Genomic DNA, 10,556 nt, shown 5'->3' on the forward strand with positions numbered 1-10,556 from the left:
CTTAAACACCTCCAGTGATGGTGACTCCACCACCTCCCTGAGCAGCACATTCCAATGGCAAATCACTCTCTCTGTCAAGAACTTCTTCCTAATACCCAGCCAGAACCTCCCCTGTCACAGCTTGAAACTGTGTCCTCTAGTTCTGTTGCTGGTTGCCTGGGAGAAGAGACCAACCCCCACCTGGCTACAACCTCCCTTCAGGTAGCTATAGACAGCAATGAGGTCTCCCCTGAGCCTCCTCTCCCCAGCCTCATTGCCCTTCTCTGGACACGTTCAAGAGTCTCAATGTCCTTCTTAAACTGAGGAGCCCAGAATTGGCCACAGGACTCAAGGTGTGGCCTAACCAGTGCTGAGTACAGGGGCAGAATGACTTCCCTGTTTGCATCAGTGGGAGACTGGTGTGGGCTGCAGTTACCTTGCTGTCCCTCTGGCAGGTTGCTGAGAGCTTCCCTCTTGCCTCCCCAGCTGATGAGTGCCATCCAGAAGGGCCACGTCTCGGGCAGCCGGCTGGCCGTGCTGATGAAGACCGCCGAGGAGAACCTGCGGCAGCGCTCGGTCATCCCGGTGGACCGCAGCGGTGGGGGGCTGTGAGCTTCAGCCTCCCCCACGCCTGCTGGCAAGTCCAACGACCACCAGGTCTGCTCTGCTGTGAGTCCAGCCCCCCGCCAGGCCTGCTCACAGCCACAAACATTCCAGTTCTTCTGACTCTCCTGGCTTGTCCCAGATAAGTGGTGTCCATCTGTTGGTGTAGCTCCTACAACGGCACGTTTGGGTGCGTTTTGTTCTCCTTTGTCAGTGGTTTTCTGTGCAGCTCTTTACTGCTCCAGCATGTGGCCTTTTGGCTTGGGTGCTCTCCAGACGTTGGGGTTGGTTGACAAGAGTGTGGGGGGCACAGCCTGGAAGGACTTGGGGGCACGCAGAAGGACCTGGAGACACACACGAGGACCACGCTGCCTTCTTCATCGACTGTTCTATCACCCTTGACAAACGCGATGCTCAGAAGTGAGCCCTGCCTGCCTTGAGGTGTCTTCTGGTTTTGCAAAGATCTGTTTATTGTTTCAAAGCTGCTGGTTTGCCCCCTGCAATGAAGAGAAGGAAAGCTGACCCTTCAGGCTTGGAGATGGCACCAGGGAAGGAACCAACCTGATGCCTCCTGAGACAGCGATTGCAGCGAGGAGCTGTCCGCAGCCTTCCAGAGGTGATTTTGGGTTTGCTCTGTTGACTGCTCTCTTATTTTTGTGGCACCAAACTCAGCAGCAGCATGAAGCTGGAAGAGGACAGGGCATCTTGATTAATCACCCCAGCTAATTACTTAGCCAAGAGCCAAGGGGCAGCTGCTTCTTCTCCTGGCTGAATCAAACCCAGCTTCCTTTACTAAACAGCCTTGGCTTAGTGGTGAGGTTTTATGCCATCCAGCTTCACCCTGCTTCCAGCTGGGAGATGTGGGAAGGTTGTAGATGGCAAAAAAAAGTCTTAATTTAGCTCAAAATGTTTGGCCAGGCAAGTGAAACATCAAGGATATGTTCTACATTCCTCTCTCTTTCCCAAATAATAATTAGGACCTTAGGAGCAGTCACTTGGGACGTTCTCTCAGCAGCTTTGTGTCCTCTTTGTCTTCCTGCTGCAGTTTGGACATCAGCTGGGAGGTTTCTGGCCAGGAATGGGCACCTTGAGAAGGGTTTGGTGATGAATTTGTTGGTCTGTTCAGGTGGGTTTGTTTTGAGTAGCAATCCCAAACTGTAACCCAAAGGAAGCTCCAGTTCCAAGGAGCCACATTTTCTACCTGGGTAGAATCTAATCTGTTTTAACTGGTGCCAGTTTCTACCTGGGTAAAACCTGGTTTATTTTAACTGGTGCCACTTTCCACCTGGGTAAAACCTGGTTTATTTTACCTGGTGCCAGTTTCCACCTGGGTAAAACCTGGTTTATTTTACCTGGTGCCAGTTTCTACCTGGGTAAAACCTGGTTTATTTTAACTGGTGCCAGTTTCTACCTGGGTAAAACCTGGTTTATTTTAACTGGTGCCAGTTTCTACCTGGTTTATTTTAACTGGTGCCACTTTCTACCTGGGTAAAACCTGGTTTATTTTAACTGGTGCCAGTTTCTACCTGGGTAAAACTTGGTTTATTTTAACTGGTGCCAGTTTCTACCTGGGTAAAACTTGGTTTATTTTAACTGGTGCCAGTTTCTGCCTGGTTTATTTTAACTGGTGCCAGTTTATATCTGGGTAAGATCAGCCCCTGTGTCAACTGTGGCTCTGCAGCTCCTCTGCCAGGCTTTTGGCTGTGCAGCTCCTGTGCCTGGCTTTTGGCTCTGCAGCTCTTGTGCACCTTTGACAGCACCAGGAGGGGGATGTAGGAACAAAAGGGGTTGGCTTCTCTGCTCCTGTAAACTTTTCCCTTTGAGGAGTGTTCCTATGGATTCAGGGTGAAGTGCAGGATGTGGGGGACAGCCTGGTGTCTCCCAGGCCCTCCTCAGATAAGAGCAGCATCACAGATCTCATCATTTCCATGCTGCTGTGCTGGAGGTGAATGCACAGCACACAGAGAGCAAGGGAAGGAGGGAAAGAGGGAAGCTGGGAGGGGAGGATTCTGCTGTTAATTACAAATAAAGGAAAATTACAAAAGACTAAAAGCAGTGAGACCTCGCCCAGGCCATGGGAAGGGAAACCTTTGTAATATTGAACATTTTCTTGCATGGTTTAAAGAAAAATTCTCCTCCACTCCTCTCGAAAAGGCACTGTGTGAGAATTGCTGCTCCAAGTTTCCTTGGAATGCCCTCAGGATTTTCTGCTGCCTCTTTCCTTTCTCTTCCCCCCCTTCCTCTTTCTTTATTCTTTTTTTTTTCTCTTTCTTTCTTTTCATCTTTTCATTTTGCCTTTTGGTTGGTTGGTTTTGCTTCTTCCCCCCCCACTTCTTTCCCCTCTTCTTTCTCCCCCTTCTTTCCCCCATTCTCTCCCCCCTTCTCTTCCCCCTTTCCTATTCCCCCCTTCTCTTCCCCCTTTCCTCATCCCCCCTTTCTCTTCCCCCCTTTCTCTTCCCCCCTTTCTCTTCCCCCCTTCCCCCCTTTCTCTTCCCCCCTTCTTTCTCTTCCCCCCTTCTTTCTCTCCTCCCTTTTCTCTTTTCCCCCCCTTCTCCCTTCTTTCTCTTCCCCCTTCTTTCTCTTCCCCCCTTCTCTCTTCCCCCCCCCTTTTCCTCCCTTCTCTCTTTTCCCCCCTTCTTTCTTTTCTTCTTTGTCCCTTTTCTCCTTTGTTTTTTGGTCCTTTTTTTTCCTTTCCTTTCAGCCCTCCAGCATCAGGGCTGTGACTTTGGGATTCCCCTGGCTGGGCTCACGCATCCCTCCGCTACAGCTTTGCTTTTGCATCCGAGGCGCTTCCCTGTCACGCTTCCCTGCTCCCTTACGTGTGGCACAGCCAGATGCTGCAGGGGCACCTCGTGTGACAAGAGGAGCTGGCATGTCCTCACTTCCAGCAGCTGCATCATGTCCTCACTTCCAACAGCTGAATCTCTCCACGCAGAGATAAAGCCACAAGTATTTGATTTGTCACCTCGGGGCTGTGGCTGCAGTCAGTGCCGCCGGTGATTCCTCCCCCCACTGTGAATATTCTGTAGGAAGAGTTGTTCAGTGTCACTGCCTGGCTTTGTTCTGATCCCAGGGGGGGCAAACAGCACAGGCTGGGGGTTCTCTTCTCTCCTGTTTTTTTTTTGAGGTGGTGGTTTTGGGGAGGGAGTTTGCTGGGGGGTTATTTTGTGGCTGCAAATCAACTGCCCTGTGTGTCCACGCTGCCCCGATTCCCTGCGGCGCTTGGGAATTCTGCTCTGGCCTGAGCTGTTCGGTGCCCTGTTGGAGGCTGGGTTTGTTGGGTTGGGGTTTGGGTTGGGCTTTTTGTTTGTTTGTTTGGGGTTTTTTTTGACCTGTCTGGGTGTTTTGCTGCTGTTATTTATTACTTTTGATATGCAGAAGGAGCCGCATGCATTTAGAGAGCAATAAGAGGATGTATTTAATGTGCCTTGTTTTTAACCGAGTTCCCAAGCCAACGCATGAGCCAATAAAGCTGATTAAAAAGGGTCCCTTCCCTCCTCTTCTGTTACAGCAGCGACCAAAAACAACCCCAAAACCACCAAACCCAACTTTGGGCAGGTTGGAAAAAAGCATTTCCAATGGAAAAACACCCTGGGGGGTGGTGCTTAGTAGCAAGCATCCCCTCATTTCTTTCCTTGTTTCACAGAAGCCCAGAATGTCAGCAGAATGAGGAGCAAAACTCAGCCCAATTCCATCCATGTTTGAGGATCTTACCTTCTAACATAGGAAGTGAGCAGTGAGCATCCCCCAACTCCATCCATGTTTGAGCATTTCCCTTTCTAACATAGGAAGTGAGCAGCAAGCATCCCCCAATTCCATCCAGGTTTGAGCATTTCCCTTTCTAACATAGGAAGTGAGCAGCAAGCATCCCCCAATTCCATCCAGGTTTGAGCATTTCCCCTTCTGACATAGGAAGTGAGCAGCATCCCCCAATTCCATCCATGCTTTCCCTCTTTGAGCACTTTTTACTCCTGAAGTACAAAGTGAAGAGCAAAAATCGACTCATTTTATCCATGCTTCCCTTGTGTGAGTGTTTTCCCTTCTGAAATAGAAAGTAAGGAGAAAGCATCACCCAGTTCCATCCATGCTTTCCCTCTTTGAGCATTTCCACTTCTGAATTACAAAGTGGGGAGCGAGCATCACCCAGTTTGATCCAAGCAGCACCCAGTCTGATCCAAGCATCACCCAGTTTCATCCAAACATCACCCAGTTTGATCCAAGCATCACCCAGTTCCATCCATGCTTTCCGTCTTTGAGCATTTCCACTTCTGAATTACAAAGTGGGGAGCGAGCATCACCCAGTTTGATCCAAACAGCACCCAGTTTGATCCAAGCATCAACCAGTTTGATCCAAACATCACCCAGTTTGATCCAAGCATCACCCAGTTCCATCCATGCTTTCCCTCTTTGAGCATTTCCACTTCTGAATTACAAAGTGAGGAGCGAGCATCACCCAGTTTGATCCAAACAGCACCCAGTTTGATCCAAGCATCACCCAGTTTGACCCAAGCATCACCCAGTTTGATCCAAACATCACCCAGTTTGATGCAAGCATCACCCAGTTTGATGCAAGCATCACCCAGTTTGACCCAAGCATCACCCAGTTTGATCCAAGCATCACCCAGTTTGATCCAAGTATCACCCGGTTTGATCCAAGCATCACCCAGTTTGATCTAAACATCACCCAGTCTGATGCAAGCATCACCCAGTTTGATCCAAGCATCACCCAGTTCCATCCATGCTTTCCCTGCTTGAGCATTTCCTCCCTTCTGAACTGCAAAACGAGGAGTGAACCCAGCACTTAGCATTCCTGGCCAGTCCACCACCTCTCAGGGTAAGGGATCAGCGCTGCCATCTCCTCCCGGAATTACAACCTGGGCCCTGGGGGGAAGCGACGGGGGGACAGGGGCGGGGGGGGGGAGGGGAGCGCTGGTGTTTGGAGGGGCGGGGAAATGCCAACCCCAAGCATCCCTTGCGCACCCTGATGAGTTTTTATCCCAAGTAAAATCAATAGGAAGGGGGTGGAGGGAAGAGGTTTCCTAATCCATTTTGATCATTTCATCCCCCCCTCCCTCCCCGCCAGGTTGGCCCGGGCTTGGCAGCCTTGTTGATGAATGTCCTGACAGCAGGGCCCCCGATATATTTTCATTGCTGCTTAAATCAGGAAAGCTGCTCTCAGCTTTAACACAATTTTTATCATCTCCATATCATTTTATAGGGTTTAATTTACACTTGTAATAGGGAGATTCCACAACTACTACCTACGAGGGTTTGTGTGTCTGTGTCTGTGTCTCTGTATGTGTGTGTGTGTGTGTGTGTGTGTCTGCAGCTGGAGTAACTCCCTTCCACATATCCCCCTCCTATGAAGGAGCCAGGATTGGTCCCCCTCCAGAGGATTTTATTTGCAAAGATGATGAATTTTAGCTGTGAGTTACAGGGCAGAAAATGTTTCCTACAATCTTTTCATTGTATTTTATTTTCCTTTCTTTTAGTATTTTATTTTCCTTAATTTTATGTGACTTTTATTTTGTTTTCCTTTATTTTAGTTCATTTTATTTTCCTTTCTTTTATTTTATTTTCCTTTATTTTAGTTCATTTTATTTTCCTTTCCTTTATTTTACTTTTATTTTCCTTTATTTTTTCCTTTATTTTCCTTTATTTTATTTTTTACTTTCTTTTCCTTTATTTTATTTTCCTTTATTTTATTTCATTTTATTTCACTTTATTTTCCTTTATTTTTTTACTTTATTTTTCTTTATTTTCTTTTACTTTATTTTATTTTCCTTTATTTTTTTTTTGCTTTCTTTTCCTTTATTTTATTTTTTACTTTCTTTTCCTTTATTTTATTTTCCTTTATTTTATTTCTTTTATTTCACTTTATTTTCCTTTATTTTTTTTACTTTCTTTTCCTTATTTTATTTTCCTTTAATTTATTTACTTTTATTTCACTTTATTTTCATTTATTTTTTTTACTTTCTTTTCCTTTATTTTATTTTCCTTTATTTTATTTCATTTTATTTCACTTTATTTTACTTTTTTTTTACTTTCTTTTCTTTATTTTATTTTCCTTTATTTTCCTTTATTTTATTTCCTTTTATTTTCCTTTATTTTATTTTTTACTTTATTTTACTTTATTTCACTTTATTTTACTTTATTTTATTTCACTTTATTTTACTTTATTTCATTTCATTTCATTTTATTTAATTTCATTTCATTTTACTTTATGTTATTTCATTTTATTTTACTTTATTTAACTTCATTTCATTTTACTTTATTTTATTGGGGTTTAGGGGTTTTTTTTTGTGGGGTTTTTGTTTCTTTGCTCCTATATATTTTGCAGCACTTCAAATCACCTCCGGGTGGGGCACAGGGGTGGCATGAGAGGGTCACACTCTTATTTCCCACAATCATCTTATTAATGTTATTATTATTGATCCTAAATATTTGGTAGCACTTAAAATCACCTCCGGGCGGGGTAGAGGGGTGGAGGGGATGTGTGTGTGGTGGGGGGGGGGTCCACGATCCAGGGGTTTGCTGCTGAAGGCAGAGCTGGGAAGGAGCAGGGAGTTTCTCCGGGGCTGGGTTCTTTTCGCTTCGCTCCGCTTCTCCACTTGAACGCTCAAAAAAAAACAATTCAGATTTATTGCAGGCTGGTGTTGGCTTGTGCTCCGCAGCCTGCTTTGGGAACGCGATAGGGAATATCATAGCAGCATTAATATTTCAGCCCCGCTGCCCTGGCTGGGTGTTTCCACACACATACACACACACACACACACACACACACACACCCCGCCCTGTCAGATAGGAACTGATTGCATCTGCCACCGAGAGAGACCCTTCTGCGGCGCCGGCCGGCTCGGTCCTCGCTGCTCGCTCGGTGCTGATTCTCGCCGCAAAAGAAAAGGCTCTCAGCCTTGGAAGTGTGTTCAGCCTCAGGATTCTCATCCTCCTTGCCCCCCATCACCCCCGGGTTTTGCATTTCTGTAGCCTTGCACAAAGCTGCCTGGGCTGGCTCAGGGGGTGGCCGGGCTGCTGCTCGCCACCGATGCTTCCCTGGCTGGGAAGGTGCTGCCGGAGCAGGCGTGCGCTGGGATCCTCTCCCGTCTTCTGGTTTTGCAAATAAAGGCAGAGATGAAAGCGTGCTCCTCTGAGGCAGCCTCCAGCTTGCTTCTTCACCCCCCCATCCTGTGCAAGGGCTGTCCTGTACCCTGAGGGTATCCCGTTGGATACGAGCAGGGGGACTGCCTGCTGGGAAAACGTGGGAAGTTTTCACTGCATTCCACTCAACTTGAGCCTCAGCTCACACCAGCAGCGGCCACGCTGCTTTGTCTGCCTCCTCTCAAGCACTGCAACCCGAGACCGCTCGGTGCAACTCAAAACTTTCCCGTTTTGGGGGTTTCGGAGGTGAGGCTGTCGGAATTTGGTGATTTTTGGAGCTACACCTCACTGGTGCTGTGGGAGCAGGGCAGAGCCAGGTGGGTATCACAAGTTCTCCTCCACTAGTTCTTCTCCACTAATTCTTTCTTATCTATTAGTTCTCCTCCACTAGTTCTTTCCCCCTCACTAGAGTTCTTCTCTACTAGTTCTCCATTAATTCTTTCTCCTCTGCTAGTTCTCCACCACTAGTTCCCTCTCCACTACTAGTTCCCTCTCCACCACTAGTTCATTCTCCTCCCCTAGTTCTCTTCCACTAATTCTTTCTCTTCCTCGAATTCTTTCTCTTCCTCAAATTCTTTCTCTAATTCTTTCTCTTTCTCTAATTCTTTCCCTTCCTTCAATTCTTTCTCTAATTCTTTCTCTTCCTCTAATTCTTTCCCTTCCTTCAATTCTTTCCCTTCCTCTAATTCTTTCCCTTCCTCTAATTCTTTCTTGTCCACTAATTTGCTCTCCTCTACTAGTTCTCCCCCACTACTTCCCCCCCCACCAGTTCTCCTCCACCAGTCCCCCTCCCCAGGCTTTATTTCACCCCACCAGGCAAGCTTGTTTCTGTCTCACCCAGGCACCGAGCTCTGTTTGCCCAGCTGCTGTCAGCAGAACTGGGGCTGATGAGCAGCAGCGAGGGGGCGGCGGGAGCCAGGCGAAGGTCCCTGACAAAGGCAGCCCTCCCTGCCAGCCCCCTCCCCACAGCGAACAGCCCTCCCCAGCCCCCCCATTTCCTCCTCCAAATTGTCGCCGAGTTGCAGCGAAGCACCGGGCTTCATTTCTTCCTCTCCACAATTAACTGATTTGCAAGTCATCTTCATGCGAGCGGAGTTGTTCCTGTCCAAGTCAAGAAGCTGTAAATCTTGGATCCATCCAGCTGACACGGAAAGATATTTCATTTTTGCCCATGAATCATTCCCCATCCTTATTGCAGAAAAAATGGCAAAATTATGGTGTTCTGTGTTTTCATAAATTACTGCTTCTCTTCCCCCCCCCCCCCCCCCCCCCCCGCTTCCCACCCTACCCCTCACCACCCCCCACCAACCCCCACCCCCATTTGTGCCGTAATTTGCTCGGGAGGAATGTGAGTGGAGCTGGGTAAACAGGGCTAGCTTCTCACCAAACCAGCCGAAACCCCTGCCTGAAATTGTCCCTAGAAGCAGGAAACTAACGCAAGAACCAAAGAACCTTCCCAGGAACCAAAGAATTATTACTGCTGCCGAAGTTGTTTGACTTGTTAAGAGAGGAGGCAGTCTGTTTGCTCCTGTGCTGCGGAGAGGAGCAAGCAGGCAGCAGAAGCACTTCACTTTTCTTTTCTTAGGCAGCAGAAATACTTCTTTCTCCTCTTTTCTCTCCTCTTTTCTCTCCTCTTTTCTCTCCTCTTTTCTTTCTCTCCTCTTTTCTCTTTTCTCTCCTCTTTTCTTTCTCTCCTCTTTTCTCTTTTCTCTCCTCTTTTCTTTTTTCTCTCCTCTTTTTTCTTTTCTCTTTTCTCTCCTCTTTTTTTCTTTTCTCTTTTCTCTCCTTTTCTCTCCTTTTTTCTTTCATCTTCTTTCTTTTCTCTCTCTTTTCTCTCTTTTCTCTCTCTTTCTTTTCTCTCTTTTCTCTCCTTTATTTTCTCTCCTTTTCTCTCTCTTGTCTTCCTCTTTTTTATCTCTTAAAATATTTTTTCTTTTTTTCTTTTTCCTCTTTTTTAACCTTTTATCTCTTTTTCTCCTTCTCCTTTTCTCCTTCTCCTTTTCTCCCTCTCCTTCTCCTTTTCTCCTTCTCCTTTTCTCCTTTCTCCTTTTCTCCTTCTCCTTTTCTCCTTTCTCCTTTTCTCCTTTCTCCTTTTCTCCTTTCTCCTTTTCTCCTTTTCTCCTTCTCCTTTTCTCCTTCTCCCTTCCCAAGAGCAAGCAGCAATTCCTTCACCAATCTCTCTTCCCTTGCAGCAGCAGCTCGTCCACCACGAAGGTGTTTTCTCTGTGAATCACACACCATGCCAGCTTGGCCCCCAGGATCATCTCTGGCCCAAAACAATTCCTGGAAGAACTCCTCCTCTCCAAACCGAGGACTGCCAGAATGATTTCTCTTTTTTTTTAACCTCCTGGTAGTGATATTTATTTGGAAATACTGGGGAGGAAACAAATCATGATTGTGTGTTTCTTCCACTTCAGGCTTCATTGGGATGAGTGACTTCAGCAGCTGATTGCATCCAGAGTGGAGCTGCTTTATCTGCCACCTAAAGCCAGGTTCCTCCTGATATAGATATAGATATAGACAAAGATAGAGATAGAGATATAGATAAAGATAGAGATAGAGATAGAGAGATAGCTAGAGATAGAGATAGATAGATAGATAGATAGATAGATAGATAGATAGATAGATAGATAGATAGATAGATAGATAGAGATAGAGATATAGATTATAGATATAGATGATAGAGATAGAGATAGAGATAGAGATAGATATATAGATAGATATAGATATAGATATAGAGATAGATATAGATATAGAGATATAGATACAGATATGAATATGTTGATCATGGCCAAGTGTTAAATTGTTTCCCAAAG

General features: G+C 46.2%; 1 protein-coding gene across 3 annotated transcripts in view; it reads left to right on the top strand.

The window, feature by feature from the left end:
* The window catches only part of GPD2 (glycerol-3-phosphate dehydrogenase 2), a 77,468-nt gene extending 73,406 nt beyond the window's left edge, over positions 1-4,062 (top strand). For all 3 annotated transcript variants that reach the window (XM_068166794.1, XM_068166796.1, XM_068166795.1), the window contains exon 17: positions 466-4,062. In XM_068166794.1, the coding sequence (XP_068022895.1) occupies positions 466-591 (126 nt within the window). In that variant the 3' untranslated portion in view covers positions 592-4,062. The remainder of the gene's footprint in view (positions 1-465) is intronic.
* The last annotated feature ends 6,494 nt before the right edge of the window (positions 4,063-10,556 follow it).

The sequence above is a fragment of the Melanerpes formicivorus genome, unplaced genomic scaffold (genome assembly GCF_026170545.1).
Source record: "Melanerpes formicivorus ecotype bairdi unplaced genomic scaffold, bMelFor1.0.p_v2 SCAF_106, whole genome shotgun sequence".
In the NCBI taxonomy this organism is placed as follows: domain Eukaryota; kingdom Metazoa; phylum Chordata; class Aves; order Piciformes; family Picidae; genus Melanerpes; species Melanerpes formicivorus.